Genomic DNA, 25,733 nt, shown 5'->3' on the forward strand with positions numbered 1-25,733 from the left:
TTTAAATACCCATATTTAGTTTTCATTTTTAAGTACTTGAAATAATTTTTTTTGGGGAACGGTTGAAATGGCATTTCAAAATGTTACGTTTCAAAGATATTTCATAAAAATTACATCATTTTCGTCAGAAGGAATATTCCCTATTCTAGACTTCTTGTCTGACAATGAATTTATCCTATATCATCGACCACTATTGAATTTTTTTAAAATTTTGGCTATTAGTGATGACCAATCGGTTCAAGGCTTGGAATTTGAAAAATACATCATTGATCATTACAAAAACATACTTGGAAAAAAACGCATCTGTTTTATCATTGGCCATTTATTGAGTCAAAGGCAAATTTAGGCTAATGATCGTAATGAGCCTTGTAGGTTGATCAAAACTTCACTCGTTCTACCATTGGTCATCAAAAGGTATTCAAGAATATGTACGAAAATACGAACCCGAAGTCTCATTCATCAAATGAATAATTTATGAAATATCCAACTTCGTCAGTTAGTTTGATCGTTCACTTCGAAATTTTCACCTGAAAGTTGTTATTCCTAATTGTATGTAAATAACATTACTATAAAAACTAGTGGATACAGTTGAATACTGTTTAATCGGGAAATGAAGATAAGTGAGGATATTGATTTTGGGACAAGGTTAGTTTTATTATTAAATTGTAAGCGAGGTTGTCATTGGATTTTGGGGAAATCGAAGATTGTTTGCAGGAATCGCTTTCGGGAAAAGGAATAACAATTTTTTATTCGTTTAATTATTGCATGATGAAGTTGTTTAAAGTCCGTTTCAGTACAACATCAAACAAACAATCGTCGTGTATATTCGCTATAAATTTTACTGCAATCAGTTACTGTTCAAAAAATAAAAATCGCAAACACAATACATCCAATATATTTACAAAAACACACATCGCAAAAGTCAAGTTTGAACACTTCGAAAGTCAGTCTCAAAGCCGCTCGACGTACGTCCCGTTGCAGCACGACCTGTCGGCCGCCGCGCCGCACAGACCCGTCACCGATAGTTCGGACACGACCGTGTGCTCGCTGTCCATGTCGGACTCTGCCTTGCCGCCCACCAGCGACGCCGCCCGTTCCGTCCTGATCAGGTCGTCGACGCTGCCGTTGCAGTAGCCGCCCTGGTCTATGCGCAGCGAGCAGGCCTTGCTGTTGCTCGGCACGTGGTTCGTGATGTAGTCCACGTGGGCGGAGTCGGGCGATCGGCACGTCAGGAGGTAGCGGAAGGCCTGCCTGAAGCCGTGGTTCTTCCACGCGTAGATCAGCGGGTTCATGGCCGAGTTGCCGACCGCCATCCAGAAGGAGATCTCGTAGAACAGCAGGCAGAACTTGCCCTTGGTCTTGATGATCGTGATGCACAGGAAGTAGGGGAACCAGGTCACGGTGAAGCAGCCCAGGATGACGAAGACCATCTGTAAAATGAGTCATTGTTAGGGGAGCTCTGATATAGTTGTTGGTGGTGGGAAAAAGTCCCTTCTTGGAGGTTCTCGAGATTCCAGCCACAAACACCGGAATGGAAAAGAAGCTTCGTGCCCTATGGAGGTTTGCTATTTATGCATTGAGAACCAGCAAATGGGCATGCTCAGGTGGAATAGTCTTTAATTTTCCCTTCTTGGGCGGTATACGTACTCAGCAAATTTATCGAGACTTTTGACTTGGTCTTACTAGAGGACAGTGCATTAATGATCTTACTTTAGCTCTTGGACTATCGATTTGTTGCCAGAAATTCAGAGGGACCAATCTAAAGCGACGAATCATTTTGCATCGAGACAATGCGAGCTTACAGATATCACATGAAACAAGGTCAAAAGTAGATCTAACTTATTCGAAGTAGATCAGAAGATCGGTTTATTTAATACTGTGTGTGTGTATACTTCATTCACTTTTATTTTAGCAGTCGGTTGGCCATGGAAATTTGACACATTTCACTCTGTATAGTACGAAAATGTGGGGTTATGATGCTCGTCAAAACATTTTTGGGTTTTAAATCAACGCTATGTTGCTCGTTCTATGTGAAAGTTTCTGTTATTGTATTTTATCACAATGTCGAATCTCTTCGGAAAATAAGTGACGAACATAATTGAAGTTTATACAAACTGATTGAAGGCATACCAAATTCAGTTAATGTTCGTTATCTTCTTTGGCCAAAGTTTGAATACGTTACATCAGTTATACATTTCAAAAATATTAACCCGAATTAATACGTTGATATAATAATAATAATTAGGTATTTATTGGTACCTCAAGACATTTACATTGTATAGGACAAGTCAAATGAAAAATAGAAAAATCAATTTTCGGGAACTTTTTCTACGATGACATTCATCGAAAATCCTGTGGTAAACTTTTCGCATTGATTCAGTCAAACATGAAATTCTCAAATGCCACCACTTTTTTGGGTCTCCCAATAGTAGGAAATTCTTTGTCATCCCCTTCATTCACAAACTTTCTGATTGTGGAAATATTCAGCTGAAATATAAGTCGTTTAGATTCAGATGAAACATTATATAAATTCACTTACATTGAATATGTTCGCTACCGTCTGACGTATTGTGGATTTTAGAATATCAGGGTATAACTATTTGAATGGTCGGACCTGAATTCTAAATAGTACTTCCTGAAACCCCGTCTCTTTTTTCAATCATTTTCGGCATTTTCGTAAAAAAAATTGACATTAGTTGTGGCAACGGCGTTATGGCATTAACGACATTTCATGAGTGCCAACCTTACTCCGTTCTAGTTACGAAAACTTGAGAAAATTATTTCATGGCCAACCGACTGCTAAAATAAATGTGAATACAGTATATCTTGTCTCACGACTTCCGAACCACCTATAATGTCAAAAATAATTTTAGCTTATCTTATGTGCTGAGTAGAGTCGATTCCAACGAAGTTTGAAACATTTTCCTAGCCCAAAATTTCTAAAAGTTACCGACCGTTCGAGTTCTGTTGACTCGCCCTGTATAAGATGAGGAGGTATCGCGATTTTTCTGCGGAAAGAGCGTTTCTTATTCCATAACCTGAAATGAAATTCTAACGGAAAATAATTATACTTAAAATGCTAAAAATTTCCAAAAAAGGACCCAAATTTTAAAAAAATTCGAAAACGTCTGAAAAACAGTTTGGCCTCTTAGCAGTTTCGAGTCTTTCGGTAGAGTCGTTGTGATCCTACGTTTTGTCCATAAATTTCGGCACTTTGTTATCTTTTCCTGTGGATTTGGATGAGAAATCCCCAAATCAGATGTAAACATTCTACATTGTTGTTTTCCATTGGATAACATCATCCAGTTCCCGTGAACTAATCTTATCTCAACAAGTGGTAGCGATAAAATGTATTATTCGGGAAAATCGGGAAATTATTATGTGTCCTTCGAGGGTCTAAAGAATGCCAAAATTTATTGCTGGGCATACTTAACCATTTTATCCGATTTGGCCCTGATGAAAAGTTATAGCCATTATAAGTTTTCATAATGAGCTGTGCCACCCCTGGAAAAACAAAATTTCAGAATAACTAACTAACCCCGGGTTTCATAAAGCTTGATCGGGGAATCAACGATTGATTGACGAATAGACGTCAATTTGTTTTCAATCGATAATTCAGTCATGATCATTCAGAATATCATTCTCGCATCAAATTATGATGTTTGTACAATCATTCATTCATTCTCAATTGCTACTTCTTCAATATATTCAGAAATGAAAAAGTTTCAGTGATTTCGTTTTAGAAATCGAGTGACTATCAAATCGTTGATCGGACAATCAAAGTTTTATGGAACTCGCTGTAAATCTGTGACACTTCACATCTGTGGATTGTTTGAACGGAGTTGTATTCAGCCAAAGTAACCAATTTTTAAAATTTCATGGATACTTTTTAATTCATCAAATTACTCGAAAACAGCGCATTATACGAGGAAATATGAAAAATACTTTTATTCTACGAAACGTTCAAATATTCATGAGATAGCGTCCAACTTAGTTTCAAGAGTTGGGTTCTTTGAATTTTTAGTATTTTTATGGTACGTTATGGTCATAATGAGAAAACTGGAAGACGTGGGTGATATCTTGCGGTCGAAAAAGTTTCACCAAATAAATGAAAAACTATATTCCGAAACTCATTTCATTCGATAAAACCGTTTGTGAGACAGAACTAAAAATAATTCTTTTTCATGGCTTTTCAACAGCCTCTATCTTTAAAACCGACTTGTTTCGGAAAAAATGGTAAAGGAAAAAAGTGTTTCTTTTAACCTCAATAATCTACTGTAAAATATTTGTACGAGTCAAAGAATCACCCTGTATACCGACAAAGGACCGTACACCATTATGCCTTGACCTCGAATTCATAAATCATACAGTTCATTTTTTTTCTCGTCTATTTTCCACTTAAACTTTCAGTCATTCCAAATACTCTTACCGATGGTCAATACCACCAATGTAAATCGATAGCTCGAGTGTGTAATGTAAATATTGACGATCGCGATCTTGGTTTAATTGAAACAGATACAACGGCTATAATTTCGCTCGAGTACATTGAAATCGAGCATCCAATTTATGAGGTACTCCCCCGCTTTTTCGAAGTGTACACATTGTAACAATTTTGTCGAGATCAATCTTTCAATCGCGGTCGTAGATTATTCAATTTCTGCTTTATAAGTTCGAATCGATTTTTTGACTCTCGAGTCCGTAGTTCTTGAGCCGTTGTTTACTACGTTTTATGGCGAAAAATTGAATGGAGTTTTGAATTTGTTCAAACTCGAGAATTTATTGTATTTGCACCTACCTTATTCAGAAGGCAAAATGGGATGATTTAAAGAATCTGATATTATGCGAGTGTGAATGGGCCAATTTCAAATCTTCGCGCCTTAATGCTGTTCTCTTCAGCCTAATGTGGCTGAACTATCTTTTTATCGAGTGATTTTGTTGAGGAATCTGGCTCAGGTAAAGCGTCCTTCATTCGGGTTTTATTTCATTATTGCATACAAAGGAGGAGACAAACGGAAAGTTGATGCATCGAATATCTTTTCGAGCTACTAAACTGATGGAATGTTGGAAGTTTTTTCCCAGGAAAAAATAACACGGACCTCTAAACACGCACAATATCCTTTCTATGATGATGGAACGCAGGAATTAATAACCTGTTATCAATGCTTTTAATACCCACTCTGAAAATACATCATAACAACCGATAAATCCATTTTACTTTCGATGTATCCAATAATAAATCGGACGTTGGAAACTTAGATATGGAGAATTGTGGGCAATACTTGGAATGTACAGGCTTCGAGATAAAATTGCCCCAAATGGTTTTTCTAGCTAAAAAAATAACACTTTTGATATCTTCAAAAACACTCCTGCATATCATTCCGAAAAATCATCGCCTCCTAGAAAGAGTTTGTCTCAAGAAACCTGAGAAAACATAGAGGAATCAAGATTCAAATTGTAAGGTTATGTCAAAAAGTGAGGGAGAACTCTCTTTGATATACTACTGAGATCAGTTTACTTTTCCATTCGGAGAGTCTTTAAGATTAATTATGGAACTGGTCTCTAGATTCAGTTACATATTTGTGTCAAAGACTAGTAAAATTTATCGTACAGTGATTTACGTACATTACTTAAATGTGATGGCATTCCTGAAGTACTCGTCTTTGTAATGAGTCATATAGGTGTTTAACATTCGTTTTTGATATATCATGTTCTTCGGGTATCACAAGATTGAAAATCATGTCGTTAGACTTTGAAATATAAGTGACCACTTAGTTCTATCAAACGAGGTGGAGACGATGATATGCTATTAATTCGTTGTGTTGTCCTTATTTTTTATATTTACTCCAGTTTTCAGCAATTTCAGAATGAAACGTATCACTAGGGATGTAAATAATCAGATATGCAGGGTGTAGATAAATACATAGTTGCGAAAAAATTGTAAGGGTCGTTCTGTACGCCACCTATTTCATGAGAATAGATTTAAAAAACAAAATAAACATGGAAAAATTAAGAAAATGGCAGCGATAGGTATGAACATATTTGGATGTTAGTTATCAACATCCTATTGAATGTTAATTCAGATGTTGATTAAGAATTCTGCGTGGAAAATTTAAATGCCTTCTGTTTCAATAATACTTTGAAATTATATCATGAATGAATTTATAAATATTTATTATTGGATTTTTTTGTTCAACTTGATGCTATTTTATGCAAATCTGTGATCCGTCAATTATCTATTGTGATTGCGTCTTTCCGTCTATGAATTCTTGAATTGTTTCCAAAATGTTTCGAAATCGAGATCGAGAAAAAATAATTCAAACCTACTTTGTAATTTTGACGTTTAAGTTTTGATACTTACACGGATATTAAAAAAAAATTAATGACTCATGAAAGGGAGGTTTTGGTTAGCTTGGATCAATTATTTTCCGAAAATTAAAGATCCTTGTGTGAAATTCTCAACGTGCTTCAATATTCTTTTCTCACATCAAGGCAGCAGGGACTAAATAGCTTCTATTGGCTGGTGTTGTCTAATTACGATATGTACATAGAAAACGTCACGAATCAATTCCGCCGCAATCCCAATCGGCGGATCAATTAACACGTATCTATGTGGGACGCTGTGTATATCGGTCAGTCGGTCAATCGTAAACGTTCGTCCGTCTGTCCGCGGTGCATTTAACGAATCTGGCGAGCGTTAAGGCCGCCCCAGAGTCTGCTGCTGATTTACGCCCCCGCATAACTGTGAGATGCGCTTTTGCGCCGAGGCGAAACAAAGAGATGCTCTCGACGACTGACACAATACCCGATGCCGACGATAACCAGCCATGGCCAGACTCAATTGTCGGCGATTTTTACCTCTAAAAATAACGGGAAGAAACGCAGAAAATGACAAAAGGAATATCAATATCGGGTAGATTCTGATTCTATTTCGGGTCCATTCCAAAAAGTTGTAGATGGACCACTATGTCGCCCTTTCAGTTCCAGAGTTCTAATGAAATGCAGCATCTGGAAGGGCTTCAAGGACGTTACTTCCTCGCCCCTAGAAGTTTCTCGTTCACGCAGTCGCAGATCCTACATCCTACGCATGCTCATAACACAATCGTGCCTGTCCCCCCTCCTAACATAAATTTACACCGAAGCCGCAGATGCAAACCGGTTAATATAATTTTTTGCCTAAATTTGTTTTTTTTTTCAACCAGCTATATCTCGGTAAATATCCGTTAAAAAAGTATGCCGCAAAGGACATTTCACATCAAAAATAAATGCAAAAACTAATGATGACATTCAATTGCATATTTATCAATTTCATGACAGAAAAAAGACTGCTTCAAATCGAACATCATTTTGAAATAAACTTACTATGTTTAAACTGATTATTGTGGATTATCCTCGAAAGATATATGACAAGGCGAACTTTTTCAAAGAACTTTTCGAGCTCTATGAAGTTGTGATTGATCATTTTTCTCTGTCTTTCATAGTTCACTCAGCGTCGGTTGTAAAATCAAGGAAGGACAGGGTTGATTCAGACAGTTTTATCAATTTTCTCGTCTTATCTCAACCAATTTATACACATAAACATCCCTCATGAATCATTCTGTCTGTTTTTGAAAATCTGTTTGGTATTTTAAAAGATACAGGCTGTTGAGGAACCATAAAAAAAATGTTAGTATTAGTTCTATCTCACAAACGGTTTTATCTGATGGAATCAATTTCAATATATAGTTCTTCATTTATTTGATGAACCTTTGTCGAACACAACATATCACCCACGTCTTCCAGTATTCTCATACCATAAAAATGCCAAAAATCCAAAGAACCCATCTCTTGGAATAACGTTGGACGCTTTCTAATGAATATTTAAACTTTTTTAAAATAATAGTATTCTTCATGTTTTTAGTATAATGCGCCGTTTTCGAGTAATTTGCTGTTCCAAAATTAAAAAGTATCTGTGAAGTTTGAGAAATTGAGTACTTTGGCTGTGTACAACTCTGTTTAAAAGATCCACAGGTGTGTAGTGTCATAGATTTATCTAGTTATTATGAAGGTAATTTCGTTTTTGTAGGGGTGGCACAGCTTATTATGAAAACTTAAAATGGCTATATATTTTTATCAAGGCCAAATCGGAAAAAATGATAAAGAAAAAAGTGTTTCTTTTGTTCTCAAGAATCTACTGTTGAAATATTTGTATGAGTCAAAGACTCACCCTGTATATGTTTGCGAAACGTTGGCATTAGTTGAAATTTGCTGGTTCTTACCGCCTTCCTATACTTCCCATTAACTTACTGAGCATGAATAGCAAATGAACTTGATTGCTGCAGTGCCCATCTTTAAAATGATCACATGAAAACATGTCATGCCCACATGAGAACTTTAGCTTACGACTTATTATTAGCAGCGAACGTTGTAGACACGTTTGTACGTTTCAAAAGTCATACAGATTAGGTTAAACATTCCGGAGTATAAAACTACACCATTTCTAGTTGTATTTCAGAAAACATCAAATGTAATTCAGAAACTATAAATTATCAATTAGATTTATCATTTGCAATTCGGAAAGAACCAATATTATTCAAGGTTATGTACGTGGTAACTGTCTACACTGAACAAGGATTCATTCGATAGCTCAGTACAGGGTGCTTGATTATAAATGCCCCTCTCCGTGCCACCTTGTGAAAAAAGATTCATACAAAAGTATGAATGGATTGTTGAAAAAATTCATCTTCACATATTTAGGGTGTTGCAAAAAGCTTGGACGTGATATTTTCTGAAATACAATGGAGGAATTCTGAAATAAATGTGACTGAATTTCAAATGACCATTTCTGAAATTGAATAGACTAATCTGAAGAACATTTGATTTGTTCTGAAATAAACTTGACTAATCTGAAATACAAGTTTTCTGAATTACAACTGGAAAGGGTATGAATGCGTATGAATTTGGGTAGAAGGTTCTCAACGTTCCCAGGAAAGAACAATTCCCATTCCTTCACGATTTCATCTACTGATCAGCTACTGAAAGCTGAGGCATCAAAAGATATCTGATCATTGTGCCGAATCAATATACCTGCAGTGACTTTGATGGCTCGTACAGACCCGGAAGGCTGGAGACGCTCGCCGCGTGTTTCAGCCTCTTGGCGTGATCCTTGGCCTCCTTCACTATTCTAATATAGAACGCTATCATAACTATCCACACGACTAGAAAGAACGGCGCCAATAGATAGTTCAGGTACATCTGCGGCGCTAGACTTATATCGCACACACCACCGTTCTGGTCCCAGTGATTCCAGTACAGGAGACAGGAACCTATCCCCAGCGCTATGGTCCACACCAGCGATATGAGGATCAGGGACACCCTCCTCGTCATGCACCTGCTGTAGTGCAAGGGATGCACGATGGCCACGTAACGATCCGCCGAGACCAGCAGCAGGTTGTATATGGAGCTGGCGCAGGCGAAGGCTATGAGCGAGAAGCGCAGCAGGCAGGGCGTCCTGGTCCTGTTGATCTCCGGCCAGTAGTGCGGCACCATGTGGTAGGGCACCGAGCAGCCGACCAGCAGGTCGCTGACGGCCAGGCTGAGCACGAACCTGTTGGACAGCAGATTCTGCAGCTTCCTGCTGGTCAGTATGGCGATTATGGTGAGGGTGTTGCCGACCACGCTGATCACGATGATGGCCGTGTAGACGAAGAGCCAGATCACGCTGCCCGTGTAGGGGATGTCGCAGAGCGAGGTTTGCGTCATGATGCCTTGGTTGTGGGTCGGGACATCGTGATGGTGTTTAGGTCGGTTCGTTTATCTGGAAGAAGGAATTATCGTTTAATTTTTAAGGATAATATGTGTCTTATATTCGAACAAAGAAGAACATTTTGAAACGGTTCTCGAAAATTTCAAGTATTGCACACATTTTGCTGGAAAACATGGTATAATTTCGACATATTTCTTATTTTCGACGTTGGTACTTGCCAATGCCATTTGGCATTGGCCTATGTGGACGTTAACTGAGGATCTCCAAAGCCCTGGGAAGTGCGCTCAGGAGTGTCTTAAAGTGAACCTCAAAGGGACCCATATCCGCCTCACCACAGACAGCCAGGCCACGCTGAGGTCTCTGAAATGACACTGCCAGAGATCTCTGCTGATATGGGAGTGCCGTAATACCATAAAGCAACTGGCCAGAGGCAATAAAGTGACTCTATTATGGGTACTAGGACAGAGTGGTGTTGAAGGAAATGAAAAAGCCGATGAACAGCGGTCCAACAATGGGAGTTAAACAACAGAATAACCCTCTGGAGAAACACTCCTGGACTCAGTCAGAGAAATTCGTGATGATTTCACTGACCTACACCAGAAAACTGCTAAAGCTGTGACGAGCTGAGCTTCGGGTGGTGGTGGGACTGCTGACAGGGCACTATCAGCAGTCAGCAGATGAGATTTTTAGGCTCTGTGGATCATGAGCAAAAACAGCTGCCCACATGGTATACAAGTGTCCAGAGTTGGCTGGCTAGAACTATTCATATGGGTAAACCGATCCTGGATTCTCACGAAGTATCGGCCAAGGCCCCTAAGGATGTTGTCGGTTTTATCAACACCATTGACGACCCCCTTAGGTTTCTATGAATAAGTAGGGTAGAGAACAACAGATCTACATGGTCCCGAAACAATAATCGAGCCCAGTTCAAATAATAGTAATGTGTCCACCTGAATTTCGAAAGAATAACAGAATTTCTTTCTGTCAGAATTGCCACTGGTACCTACCACTATCTCGCATTGGTGAATGCTGCTGCTTTTTCCTTCTACTGTCGCTCTCGCAGCTATGGTTTCATAAGAGATTTATCATTTTACTCGCGTTAGTTTCACTGATCATTTTATATTTTTACTAAAACTTAAGTTTCTCTCTATTGTTTGTTGGTGAATATTTTGAGTCAGAATCGAAGCCAAATGGCTCAGCAGACGTTCTGTTTACTGAAAAGTCAATGTCACTTATGGTAAAATAGAGTAGGTGTAGGAAGAAGTTGCAATTCAGTTCAAAGCCGATTGGAAGGGTGATGACGTAGAAGGTGGCAAAGTCAAGTTCAATTGACAGAACTGGGCCCGTTAGAAGTGGCGTATCGATAGACAATAGTAATAGGTATAGTTGAAGAGAAGTTGTTTCAAAATAACTTCAACTTTTGAGCCAAAACGTTGTTATTCATTAAATTGGACTGCCATTGCCTACTTGTCAGATGGGAAGGTGTTTCGACTTGAATTTCCCTTCAATTACTACATTTTCCTAGTCAGTTTGTCTACTCTTTCAGACCAGCTTTCTTTTTAGGAAAAACCAGAGACTTTTTTTGAGAAACACTTCAACTTCAAATTTTAGGAGAACAATGTTTTCAAAGTTAAGGTGGGTTTCAGAATGATGAAAGATTATCGAAATGTTGAAAATTTTAATGAAACATCTTTTGCTCTTCAATTTTATCAATGAGGCTGAAATTTCTTCGGAAAAAGTGAAGATTTGAACTCCTGTAAATATTCTGCATAGAAGAAGGGATGCTGTAGTTTTCAGCAATTCTAGAAATGAAATATTGGTCAATAAATTCTTCGGAAAATCGTTTCCAGTAAAGTTTCCAAACTTTGAGACAGTTGGAAAGTTTAGCGTATATTTAGCATTTATGAAAATCATCCACATTTAATGGACGAATGAGGAAATGTTCTCGAAGTACTCACAGTTGGTTCCATTAGAAATCAGCTCTAAGCACACTTTCCCAATGATTTCCCGACATAAAATGCAAATTTGGCATTCTCGAGCGATACACTATCATTTCGAGCATTCCCTTATCTCGGAAAATTTCCATAAATGTCACTCGCAACGCATTTAGACCCTTCGAATTCCGAGACGGCGCTCAACTACACCACTTCGCTTCCAAAAAAGAAAAGAACGGTTTTCCCAAGGAAAGCCGAGGCGCGACAGCGAAACTCCGAAGCCAGTTCCCATCGGGTCTTTGTTCATTTCCTCGACAGATGTCACGGAACGACAATGAACCGGTGAAATCACCACCGGCTCAAAGATGAACTCTCGATCGAGGTCGGAAAACGCTTGTCGCCAACGCGTTATGCAACGGTCGGAAACCCGAGGCTAGTTTTTCCTGTGCGTATTCCGTCTATTCCGAAGTGATTCACCACGTCGTTCGTACATAGTTGTGATTATAGCGTGCCAGCGCACCTGAAGTGGCCCTAAAAAAATCGATAATACTTTGTTGTTTCTAACGATATGCGAGACCGATAATTGGGAAAAGGGTAATTTTCGAAAGGGGGTGTTTTTGCGAGATATTATTTCGTATAATGTCGAGAAGGTCGGATCAAGATTTGGTGGGAATGCGTGATGGGGAAAATGGATTTTTCATTGTAGAATTCATTCTTCGGTGTGATAAACGTTCAGGAGTCAGCTCTGAATAAGCCGGGATAAATGTTCAAAGTTAGGAAATACAAACGATCGAGGAGATTTCTTAAGTAATTATAAGAAAAAAAGTTCCATGAACATGGGATCGCAAACGTTTCGTTTTCGAGATACAGGGTGTTGGAAGTTTGAATTTTTGGATTGGCATCAAAACAAGTTCTGAATACACATTCATTGTTAGAAGTGCAGAGTTTAATTTGCTGTTTCAAAACTGACAATAAATTTATTCACCACAGCTCACTAACCGAATTTTCATGACAATTTAGATTTTTCGATTGTTTCGTTCACATTTTTTTTCTGGAAATTGGTAGAAGATACGACAAAACTACAAAAGACCGTAAAGTTTAGTATGACAACAGAGCTTCTTTTCACATTTTTTCAAATTGACAGTGGCTCACCAAAAAAAAAAATGCAGAAAAGCAGGGGACAGTGTTCCAGAAATAATATCAACCTGTAGATTTCCCATCGAAATTGGTATTTCACGTGGTGTGAACTATCAATTTTCATTTCGATTGCGGTCTTTGTGAGATCTTTTTTTTAAATTACTCAAGGAATCTTCTATTTTAGTTTGTACCTTCAATTAAGGAAGACTCACTATTAAGGGAAATGAAAAACGGTTTTGTATGTGTACTAATGTAGCAAGCTAGGTGTGTACAGGGTGGGCAAAATTTGTTGTCTGAGGGGATCTCGAGAACTAGTAAGAGCTAGAAGAAGAATAGAATTTCCTAGCTCTTTTTCAGAGAAACAAAGAATGCTGCAAACCGTAGCCTCTTACGATTCTTCGTTTTTGAGTTATTAGCAAAAAATGAGATTTTGACGATTTCGAAAAGTTCTCATCACTGTAATGTCTTTGAAGTTACAGATCTGAGAGTTGAACCTTCCACAGGCACTTTTTGACGTAGAATCCATTTGCAATATTTTTTCATTTCGAATCATTAGGCGAACGTTATGAGAACTTTTCGAAATCGTCAAAATCTCATTTTTTTCTAATAACTCAAAAACGAAGAATCGTTCTGAAAAAGAGCTTTTCACCACCCTGTACAGGGTGGGCAAATTTCGATGTTTTAGCACTACAGCTTTTAAACCAGAGGAGAAAGACAAAATCTGATACCCAATTCTCGTTCTCTTTTTCTGAGAAACCTAAAATAGTAGTAGTGATTTTTGGCCACTTTCTTTTGTTTTCGAGTTATAAGCAAAAATTGGAAAAATGGCGATATCGAAATAAATTTATATCTCCGCTAATACTGATGATAGAGCTCTGAAATTGAAACATTATACTGGCACTTTTTTACGTAGAATCCAGTGGCGTGCTCGCCTTTTTAGCAGGATTTTTAACTACGAAGCTATTACCCCAAGTTGTGTTTTTTTTGAATGGGAACACTAGTTTCCTGTGCAATTTTTTGAAAGCTTAATTTTTACTGATTTCAAAAATATATAACACCATATGGTTTGTATCAATATAAATGATAGAAAATGGTCAAAAACCTTTTTTCTCAATATTTCTATGGTTTCAACTTTTGATGAGCACAGAAACATATAATAGCATCGTTTGATTACCACTGTCTCCTTCTATAAGTCTTTTCATTATTATGAAAATTTATTAAATATATCTTGATTAAAATTTATGAAAATTGGTAAAATGCATAGAAAGAATGACATTGCCGGAAGGAGACTGCTTTTGTTATAGGAAACTCTATTTTTCTGTGCTCATCTAAAGTTGAAACCATAGAAATATTGGGAAAAAAGGTTTTTGACCATTTTCTATTATTCATATTGATACAAACCGAATGATGTTATATATTTTTGAAATCAGTGAAAACTAAGCTTTCAAAAAATAGCACAGAAAACTAGTGTTCCCATTTAAAAAAATATAACTTTGGGTAATAGCTTCGTAATTAAAAATCCTGCTAAAAAGGCGAGCACGCCACTGGATTCTACGTAAAAAAGTGCCTGTATAATGTTTCAATTTCAGAGCTCTATCATCAGTATTAGCGGAGATATAAATTTATTTCGATATCGCCATTTTTCCAATTTTTGCTTATAACTCGAAAACAAAAGAAAGTGGCCAGAAATCACTACTACTATTGTAAGTTTCTCAGTAAAAGAGAACGAGAATGGGGTATCAGATTTTGTCTATCTCTTCTAGTTTAAAAGCTGTAGTGCTAAAACATCGAAATTTGCCCACCCTGTACATACGATTAAATTGCCATAAATGCCAACAGTAAGCAAGACTGCTTAAGAGCGACAACATAAGGTCCTTTCGTTTGCATAAACAGTGTATCACTTTTCTACACTCGATTTTAGTACTCGTTTGCTGATTGAATTTACACCAGTGTATAGGAGGTGTAGTTTATCTACATCTTCTTTTGACTATGTGTAGATGAACTACACTTCCTCTACAGTGGTGTAAATCAAATCGAGTGTAGAAATGTGCTACACTTTTTATGCAAACGAAAGGACCTATAGTAGAGAAATGAACAATATAAATATTCTACCTGGTAGAGTCTGCAGCCGTAAAAAGGGTTTAATATCGAGTTGGGCCTCCTAGCTGTAGTGCTCTTACTTACGATCTTGTGCGACGATTCTAGCTCTTGCTCTGCCAACCCCATGAGGATATGCAGTGCTAGAAGGATAGCGGTTCCACGCTCTACTAAATACACTCTGTGAAACCCGGACAAGGTTAATGACGTCTTGTTAACTTGAACCCTTGTTAAAATATGGCTTCTGAACGCGAGTTAAACTTGTGACAATTAATCCACAATTAATACTACACCAGATAAGTTGCAATAGCCCATTATCGCACAGCAATACTGAAAATTCGATTCAAATTTTGAAAAGTTGAAATTAAGTAGTGTGCATTTCAAGTTTTCACCTCAAATTGAGGCGTATCATTCGGTTTAGGAGAAGGGTGTTTTCGTGTTCGTTATTTTCGCATCTTCAAGGTCAGTAGCGTAGAAAACAAGCATTTTTGGAAAAGGCGACTTGAGATCTGTCTAGAATATTCTGTGCTATAGGGACTGCGGGTATATTTTCGTGGTTCCCTCGTATCCACCAATTAAAACAACATAATCACGTATTCCAGCCGCGAGGTATATAGAAGGTGATGTTAGAAGTAGATGGACGAGACGCGGAAACGTTTTCCACGCCAAGATATAATATTTCCATTGGATTAGGCAGCGGCATTTTTATCCGTGTTTTTTTTATCGAATTCTTCACAGTCGGGGTCTTGTTGGTATGCGTATAGTAAAAGGACGGTAAAACCCACGGATCGGGTTCGAATACCGCTCAGGGAATTTTTCTGTCTCGGTGGAATGGCGACAGTAAATTGCGGGAAAATTCGTCGATTTTGGAGTCGGACTGGTTCATCGGAAATTGGTCTATTAGGGAATGTGGAACGCGGAAAGCAGTCGATGTCTGGTATCGGACTAAATGATCCTCATAAATCATTCTTGTTAATGACGGCGATTAACTAGAGGCATTAGTATGGTCATAATTTTATGTTCGACAAGAATGCGGAATGGTATCGATTTGAAAAATTTTGCTCGATTTGTGTATGCTGGTCTCTAAGCAGAAGAACAAGAGGATTTTCATTAAATAGGGGTAGTGGTTTAGCCCCAAATATGATTTGATCCCCCTTTGGTTCTCAGAAATATGACTGAATAAGTTCAGTTGTCAAAATGTCAGAAACATGGTCACAGATAAAAGGTGTCTATGAAAAAAATTCACTCTATTAGAAGTCATAGAAATTTTCTTCGATAAACTTCCTGTCAATGAGCAGCATATTTTATGCGATATCCTCAGGTCATAGAGATAGAGACTCGTCTATGCCCCAGGTCAAGTTTCTTCTCTGACCTGTCAATTGTTGAATTCCTTCAAATGCTTCAGCTGAAAAATATATTCTCACCGCATTTCTTTCTAACCATCACATTTCGTAACCATACATACTTGTATTTCTTCTTTAAAATAACAATTATATAGGGATTTATGTGGTCGACATATTTTCGATCTGTAAATAATGTGGTGGTCGAACTTAACACCACGTTCAGCATAGATCATGATCAACCTCAAAAATTCCATAGACTATTTGATGAACGCTCCTTGACATATTGTTATTGCTCTCGTATACAGGGCGCTCGAATGACGTTTAATGGTGGTTTATCCTCTCTGATCAATGAATGTGACTACATGGGTAGTAAATGAGATAAAATAATAAATAATTTCAATTAGAATAAGTTTGGAATGACCTATGTTTATATACACATTCCAATGCAAGTAAGGTTCTTTTATAAATAACGGAGAAGTGTTGAAACATTCTCGGAAATGTCTGTCTAAATTGTCAACTAGCGTTAACTCGCCGATCGTTGAAGATTTTATCGAAGATACCAGTTGTCGATAATGAATAATAGGTAGTTTTCTCAAGGAAACTGTTATTTTGATCACGTAATGGACATTCAGACGACAGAGTGTTGAACTGTTTATCAACAGATCTCTAAGTACAATTGATATAATTTATAAATATTCCGGTGATTACCTTAACTCATAAATGTAAATAATCTGCGATTTCCGAATGTAACAATAGCCTTTTCGTCTATCTTCCCACGCGTTATGGGATAGAATTTGCTCTCATGGGAAAAATTACCGGAAAAATAAGTGTAATGAACTATCTCTTACGTCTTCGTCAACATCAACAAAATGTTTGAACGCTTGTTCATTGAAGTAATTTGAACTGGTCTTAATTCATGTGAAAAGCCTTCATGACAAAAAACTACGGATTTCTGGTTTCTTATACAGGGTGAGTCTTTGACTCGTACAAGTATTTCAACAGTTTAATTTCGAAGTCAAAAGAAACACTTTTTTCCTTTACCATTTCTTCCAAATCGGCACGGTTTAAAAGATGCAGGCTGTTGAAAACCCATAAAAAATGTTGTTATAGTTCTATCTCACAAACGGTTTCATCGAATGAAATGAATTTCGAAATATAGTTTTTTATTTATTCAATGAATCTTTTTCCAACACTAGATACCACCCACGTCTTCCAGTTTTCTCATTATGACCATTACGTACTCTAAAAATACCAAAAATTCAAAGAACCCAACTCTTGAAACTAAGTTGGAAGCTATCATATGAATATTTGAACGTTTTGTGAAATAAAAGTATGCTTCATATTTTCTCGTATAATGCTCCGTTTTCGAGTAATTTGCTCTTCAAAAATTAAAAGGTATCTGTGGAATTCGAAAAATTGGGTACTTTAGCTGGATACAACTATGTTTAAAAGATCCAAATACATATATGTACTGTCACAGTTTTAGCTAGTTATTCCTAAGGTAATTTTATTTTTCTAGGGTTGGCACAGCTCATTATGAAAATTTCAAATGACCAAATCTTTTTATCAGGGCCAAATCGAAAAAATCGAAAAAAATAGTGTCGTAAAAAGGTGTTTCTTTTGGCATCGAGAATCTAGTGTTAAAATATTCATACGAGTCAAAGAATCAATCTGTAGAATAGATTGAAAGATCCGTCAATGACCAAATCAGTTAACGACAGTAATCGACTGATTTTAAGGGTTGAAAATTTGGAAAATCGAATCAGTGTCATTTTTATTCTGCTCGAGGAAATATTTCATCGGTGGAAGCTCGAATGGAATCTTTGGATTGAGGAAACGTGGATGATTTCACTTGAGGCTTTCTTCCCTCTACCTACCGTCATGATTCTTCGTGGACAATCTCTCCCTTATTGTTATTCGATAATTACTCGCGCACACACACAGTACAAACACCAGCTAAAACGGATTTTTACGGTGCAAACGCGGGTCTAACGGAATAGCAACAACTGAAAATTTGACAGAGGCGCTCGTCATTGACCATCCTCACTGGGCATTCATTGTTTTGTTTTCGACCACCACCGAACGCCGGTCCGTATAACAAAACGTATCGCCACCGCTGCCAACCACGATATGCGCGTCCTCACCAGCACAGCGGATTGCGGTTTGTCCGTTTATTTTCGTGATGATTCTGCAATCTGCACGTTCCGCTGGCACCCGATTACCGGATCGTACCGGGGACGTCTAGGAAGTTTGTTGCCGTCGACACTGTCAACAGACTCATCTGGAAACTGCCCTCACCCAAGCCCCAAATGTGGTTTTTAGTTCCGCAATCAGACGCAGGGTGTTAATGCTTACGTAATATAAATAAATGAATAGGTGAAACTTTGCGAAAATAAGGAAATAATACGAGGAAATAATAAGAGGACTGATATAGAGCAGCTAAACACCGCATATTATAGTTTAATAAAGAAAATGAAGAGAATAAAAAGGTAAATCATTTCTATTTCGATGACCATTCTTGTCCTTGATCTTTGTTTCATATCATGTTAAGTATCTGTGTTTTCGGTTGACACCTGGACGGATGATTCATATTACGCTTGGCATGTTGATTCTTTTTGTTTATATACGAAGAAATAAATGTATCGCTCAGTTTCTGAATTTCTTGAGTTATTGGAATTTTTATTTAAAGTTGACAAGGGACCGAGTTGATATTGTAAGTAATTTCATGTTCAAAAGTGTTTTTTATGTGTTTATTTAATGATTGTTTTTGTTTTTTTTTTATTTTGTGAATTGTTCTCTCACACCCTCAGACATCGCACAAATCTGCCTTCTATTTTCATAGTTGTTGTTATTAACTGAAATGTTGTGACTCTTGTTAGTTTGTATCATATTATGTTGTCATTGTTCAACTCAAGACAAAACAATAATAGCTCCTCAATTAATGTGAATTTTGTATCGCTCTTCCAGAGCCCTGAGGAAGGTTTTAAATAAACCGAAACGTCGGCGTGGTATCGAATTGATTGTCCCTTCTTCTGGCCTCATCCCATCAATTTTACTCTTAATTTCAAATATAAACAGAAGGCCGTGAATATATCCTTCAATACGAGGATATATTAAAAAATTCTTAGCCTACTATGGAACCAAACAAAATTTCAATGTCAAAATATTTTATTACTCACCATATTCTCCTCTTAATTGGATACATTCATTACAGCGAACCTGCAACGTCTCTAGGCCTTTCAAAAAAATGTTTCTTCTTGCTCTGCAAACCAGACCTTCACAGCTTTTTTACCTCCTCGTTGGGAGAAAATTTACGAGCTTTTAAACTTTTTTTCATTTGAGGAAAGAGATGATAGTCGGATGGAGCCAAATCTGGTGAATATGGGGGGTGTTCAAGTAATTCAAACCCTGACTCACGAATTTATGCATGGCAACATGAGATTTGTGTGCAGGGGTGTTGTTCTGCAAAAACAAAACACCTTTGGATAGCTTTCCGCTTCTTTTCTCTTTAATTTTTTCCTGTAGACTGGTCAGTAATGTCGAATAGTTATCTCTGGTTATTGTTCTACCCTTATCCAAAAAATCAATCATGATTACTCCATGGCAATTCCAAAAAACTGAAGCAAGAACTTTTCCAGCAGATTTTTGGACACGAAACTTCATAGGTCTTGGAGAACCAGAGTGTCGCTATTCCATCGATTGTTGCTTTGTTTCTGGATTGTAGAAATGTACCCAAGTCTCATCCATAGTAACAATTCGGTTTAAGAAGTCTACATCGTTTTCAAATCGAGCACAGATCGAACGCTATGCTTCTACCCTTGCACGCTTTTGGTCAACATTCAAACATTTGGGGATCCATTTTGCAGCAATTTTTCTCATGTCCAAATTGACGTGAACTATATGATGAACGCCACTGAAGTGGCGGACTGAAAAAAATCTTTGACTACGCCACTGCATTCTACATGAAAACGTGTCTGTAAAATGTAACATTTGTTTTTCGATATCACTGGTACTTTACGAAATAGAGGCATCAGTACGAAGAGTCGAAAAATGAGTTTTCACTAATAACTTGAAAACAAAAGAAGATAGAGGGATGCTGTTTTGGCCATTAACAATCTTTTGAAAATCGAGGTCGGAAACGCGTCATCTTTTTTCGCTAGTTCTTACGGTTACAGAGCAGCCATTCAATCCCATCGAATTTTGCCCACCACTGTCCAGAGTGTGGCAAATTCAATGTCCAGTGAGGGAATCTCGGCAACTAGAAGAGCTAGAGCAAAACCGATAGACACGTTTCAGAGAAACTCCTCCTACGATCCTTCGTTTTTAAGTTATTAGCAAAAATTGAGATTTTGAAAAGTTTTGATAATTTTTTTGTATTTGAAGTTACAGATCTGAAACATGAACTTTCTTAAGATCTTTTATACGTAGAATCTGTTGACAAAAGATTTTTTCCAATTTAAAAACAACAGCCTAATGATGAAATGCGGAAATATTCTGAGCTCGTCAGTGGATTCTACGTAAAAAAGTGCCTGTAGAAGGTTCAAGTTTCAAATCTGTAACTTCAAAGACGAACAAGTTATGAAAACTTTTCTAAATCGTCAAAGTCTCATTTTCCACCAACTCAAAAACGAAGAATCGTATGAGGCTACGGTTTTCAGCATTATTTGATTCTCTGAAAAAGAATTTGGAAATGTTTCATCGGTTTTGCTCTAGCTGTTCTAGTTTTCGAGATCCCCTCACTGGACATCGAATTTTGAACATCCTGTACAGGGTGTTTATCAGAATATCGTCGAGTGCAACAAATCGAATTCGTGAAAACTCAATATTTTCAAATGGCCACCTATATTTTTATTATATCAGCCGATTCCACATAAAAAAGAGGAGTTTACCTGAATACCTAAAGTGAAATATTTCAGAGTTATCAGGAAAAAACTTGAAATAAGAGAATATAGCCATTTAGAATTAAAATCAGTATGTGAATTCCAGAAACAACAGAGAAAAATCATTGTCGAAAACCTCAACAATTTTCAGCACAAAACTATTTGTGTTTCAATCGATAGAACCTCGCAGTGAACCACCCTGTATAATGCTGAGACTTTGAGGGAGTATAGTCTTAATCGAAAAAAAATTCCAAACTGCCTCTTCCGCATTCCGGATATCTTAATAGCAGGTTCGTTGAAAATTTGATTGAATAAACGATGCGCTGTGCATATAACAGATTTCGAAGGTTTCTTTTGTGGTAAATGATCGAAGGAGGCGGTACCGGTCGAATTGACATAATTCAAATTTGAATCACGACGAACGTCATTGACGTTCAGATTTGTCGGACAAACACAAACACGCACTCTTTTACACAAAAATAACCTCAACCTTAATGAATCACTAATTGAAAATCGGAATATTCGATTAGTTTGAGCGTAAGGAACTTCCTCGGCGTCCAAATTGCTTGACTAATCTTCCATAGAGCTGGTTTTTTAGCCTGTTTGTCCGATGGAAGTTTAATTCGGCATGGGACCAGTCTTAATGAATGAAAATTGTGTAATTTATTGCTAGCTATTGTTCTAATAGTATAGGGAATCTGTTGTCCTCAGTCTGAAGCCCAATATTCATGCGTTGAGATGTTTGTTATTGGTAGAAATTAAAAGAAGTAGAAGATATGTACATAACACAGGCCAACACACATTTTGGTGCCTGCGAATTTTTAACTGTTCCTGTGTAATTTTTGGATGCAGAAGGTAAAAAAGTTCTCAGATTTTGTCTATCAGATCTAGTTTTTGAGATTTTTCAAAAAAATTGTGTATATAATTTACGTTATAACTGTTATAATATATAATATTACTATTGACAGTTAAAAAAAACAAAGACACATGGATTTAAGTATTTATTGCAAAAACTTAATTTACATAATTGCATTAGTCACTAATCACATAAAAATTTTCTTTTGTACGATTTTCTAGAATGGAGTTTACTAGGGCAGTCTCGCTGAAGGCTCCAGCAGTAGTCCGCCATCATGTGGCTATCCCATCGTCCTCGATAACGATCTTCCATAGTTTTAATATCCTGATGGAATCTTTCCCCCTGTTCTTCACTACAATCACCTAAGTTTTCTGGAAAACGATCTAGGTGGCTGTGGAGGTAGTGAACTTTCATACTCATGTTACAGCCGAGAATATTAAAATTTGAAAGCATAGTTTCCACTAATTCTACGTAATTCTCTGCTTTATGATTGCCAAGAAAATTTTGTACTACTTGTACAAATGAACTCCAAGCGTTAGATTCAGTCTCGTTCATTGATGTGGTGAATTGTGGATCTTTAACAAGTTGCCTTATTTGAGGACCATCAAATATACCAGCTTTTAGTTTTTCCGTGCTAATGCCAGGAAATTTACGTGACAAATACCCAAAACAATTTCCATCTCGATTTAAAGCCTTCACAAATTGCTTCATTAGGCCTAGCTTGATATGCAAGGGCGGAAGTAAGATTTTTTTTCTTGAAACCAAAGGTTCGTTGATCACGTTTTGTATTCCTTGAATCATGACATCTCTTGAAGGCCAATTTTTGTTAACCCAGTGCTCATTTTTAGCTCTGCTGTCCCAAAGGCACAAAAAACAAGGATATTTTGTATAACCATTCTGCTGTCCAAGGAGGAAGTTAATCATTTTTAAATCAACACAAATTGACCACTGATGTTCTTCGTATTCAATTTTTCTCAAAACTAATGCTATTGTTTCATATTCTTCCTTCATGGTAGTAGAATGACCAATAGGAATTGAGCCATATTTGTTACCGTTATGTAAAAGAACACATTTTAAACTACGTTTTGAACTTGAATATACCATTTAACCTGTAACGTGTATCTCAGAAACTAGAGCTGATAGAAAAAATCTGGTGGCATTTTTGTAATCAGCACATTAAAAACATCTAAAATCAGATGTTAGATTTCCGGCACCAAATTTTTTTTTCATTTTGTTGGCCTGTGTAATAGTTGAGGAGCTCAAGAAGGAAATTTGAGATTTACTCTACCAATTATTAGACTTGTATATAGGTGGAATTGTCTAGGACAGCCTGTCAGAATAGTAAAAAGCGTGTCAGATTGAGATATTTGTGGCTAATTACATGTTGAAAAGAATATATTCTCTTAATCTGACAATTAAGCGTGACGAAAATGTGTGGGAGGGCGCCAAACTTGCAAAAAAACGTCTCCTGTACATTCTCGATCGTTTTGGTTTTTTTCTTATTTTGAAGCTAATGATTCGAGAATGATAGAAAAAATATAATCTGACAGTTTCAGCAAGCCGAATAAAAATTGGCCTTAAAGGTCACAAAAATCAGTTTTTTTTGAATTATCTCCTCTCCTGGGCTTCAAATCGTTTTCGCATTCATTATAAAAGTTGTAGAGCATAACATTTTCTACAAATTTCATCAGGAACAATTTTTCCCAAGTGCAGCCGTTTCTGAGATGTATGGCCATGAATTTACATTAGACTGGGATTCTACATTGACCTTGCCTGATTACGATTAGAGGTACAGGAAGGGAAATATTTAAAAAAATGCATTGTTATCATCATCAAACTGTCAGATTAAGAAAACTCCCTCTGATTAGTGTCAGATTAATGGGTCAACCCATATGCAACACAAAGTTCAACCATCTGAATGAAAATCTGACTGATGTACAAATCAGGATTTTTTTTTGCATTTTCAAAGGACCGCTGTGACCTTGCGTCACTTCCGAATTGTCAGTCACTTGAATAGAAGCTTCCTTTGGGTCCAATCAACATATCCTCTGAAAATCTGACAAGCTCGAAATCATTTTTAACTCTTCCATACGGTCAGCCCCACCACGCAAACTGTCAGATTAAAATGAATCTACATATCAGAGACACGTAGGGTATTTACAGTATCTCAATCTGACACGCTCGAGTATGTACACCTGACGATTTTTTCAAACATCTTTGAAAACCTGCAGACGCTTTCCCCACCGCTGAAATTGCATACATCATGGAAACTTTTTTCCTTGTACCATCTAATCTTCAAAATCCACTGGGTATCCACGACGCTAGAGTTATTAATCTCGATTTAGCATCGTGGGCTTCCCAACTATAATATTCACCTTTAAGCATAGAAGGTTTAAGAATTTAATCATTGTTTACTGAGACGGCCATTAGAGACCCAACCCACCCGAGAAAGATCTTGATGGATTATTTTCTAACAGAGCTATCCCCGAAAAACAAGCTCTGAAGAAAAACAAGAGTAATCCGTCCGTCGAATACGATCGATCAACCGCCTGTAAAAAATCGTGGGAAATGGCGTGGAACTTGGAACCTTCTATTTTAACTCTAATAATCAGCGCATATACTATTTTTCGCGTGTCACACACAAAATTACCATTCCGAGTTATGAAAAACTCGATTACTGACGGGTTAATTCATGGCGGCTGACAGCTGTCCGATGGTTCGGCATCTTGGTAGCATCGGAACCTTCAAGGACGTCAACATCTCGATTGGGTTGGAGCAGAAGAGAGGCGATCTCGGCAGAAATTCTGCCCGAAAAGTTATTATCGAAGGAAACCAGCTCTGCAGATTCCGTATAAGATTTCGAAGGCGGGGATATTATCGTTATTATTTTACGTCTATTTATAATTGAATCTAATCGTTTTTTTTTGGAGGTCGGTGCTGAAAGGAATTGAGATGCCATTCACTGAAGACGTAGCGTCTCGCTTTGAAATTGCAGAAAGGCTCTCACGATCGAGAAATTAAAATCCCTCGTAATTTTATATTTATAATGAAGTGCTAACTCCTTAATTGGCGATTAATGCAATAATAGGAATTAAATTCAGATGAGACCACTCGCTGATACGAATATCAACAAGTGTTACGATCTTAATTGAACTAGCCAATTTGCCATCGTCAGGACAACTGAATGGAGAACGTTCCATCGAAGAAGAGCAGATGCAGACCATGCATTAGGTCTCATTTGTGTTGCACTGACGAGGTCGAATCATGAATTTCGACAAGCGCAAAATTTCCTGGCTTTCTCCATTTTTAAATCTCTCCCACTAATTTTCAATATTCTCGAGTCATACCGTAGATGAAAACCTTGGTATAGAATTCGTTCCAAAGGTTCATTTTAAGCAGCGATACGATCTATCAAAAATGTTGATGAGATTGATCATTAACGGAGTCCTAATTTGTATCTGCTACTGTTAGTCCGTGCAACAATGTATCAAAATCACTATCAAATAGTGTGGTAATTATTCTACCTACTAGATACTGTATCATTCAAAAGTTGACTTGTTAGTGGTTGCTTTAAACCAAAAAAGTCCCGCATTCCTCGTATCGAAGTGATTTTAGAAAAAGGGGAATTTTTTATACTCAAACCAATTAAAAAAATTCCTCATACAATTAATAAAATTTCCATCATTTTGGAATATCCTCCCCGACGTTTCGGCAAACATTCGTCAGCCTTCTTTAGGGTCAGGA

The 25,733-nt window shown here is 37.3% G+C and overlaps 2 protein-coding genes across 3 annotated transcripts in view; one reads left to right on the plus strand and one right to left on the minus strand.

Moving 5' to 3' along the window:
* Positions 1-25,733, plus strand: part of LOC123319378 (serine/threonine-protein kinase SMG1) — a 55,293-nt gene that overhangs the window by 9,252 nt on the left and 20,308 nt on the right. The window lies entirely within an intron of this gene.
* Positions 880-18,423, minus strand: LOC123319386 (histamine H2 receptor-like). Of its 2 annotated transcripts, none has more exons than XM_044906311.1 (3): positions 18,131-18,423; positions 9,064-9,793; positions 880-1,430 (listed from the first exon to the last, which is right to left on the minus strand). In XM_044906311.1, exons 2-3 carry the CDS (start codon positions 9,736-9,738, stop codon positions 951-953), a joined length of 1,155 nt encoding a protein of 384 aa, XP_044762246.1. In that variant the 5' UTR covers positions 9,739-9,793; positions 18,131-18,423; the 3' UTR covers positions 880-950. The 2 variants fall into 2 exon arrangements, with proteins under 2 accessions (XP_044762246.1, XP_044762255.1); XM_044906320.1 differs by lacking the exon at positions 18,131-18,423 and adding an exon at positions 11,701-11,893.

Source organism: Coccinella septempunctata, chromosome 1 (assembly GCF_907165205.1).
Source record: "Coccinella septempunctata chromosome 1, icCocSept1.1, whole genome shotgun sequence".
In the NCBI taxonomy this organism is placed as follows: Eukaryota; Metazoa; Arthropoda; class Insecta; order Coleoptera; family Coccinellidae; genus Coccinella; species Coccinella septempunctata.

Excerpts from the sequence above, each read along its gene's own strand:
- LOC123319386 (XM_044906311.1), bottom strand. The coding sequence starts at position 9,738 with ATGACGCAAACCTCGCTCTGCGACATCCCCTACACGGGCAGCGTGATC. Across the intron at positions 1,431-9,063 it reads AGCCATCAAAGTCACTGCAG|ATGGTCTTCGTCATCCTGGG; the intron begins GTATATTGATTC and ends CTCATTTTACAG.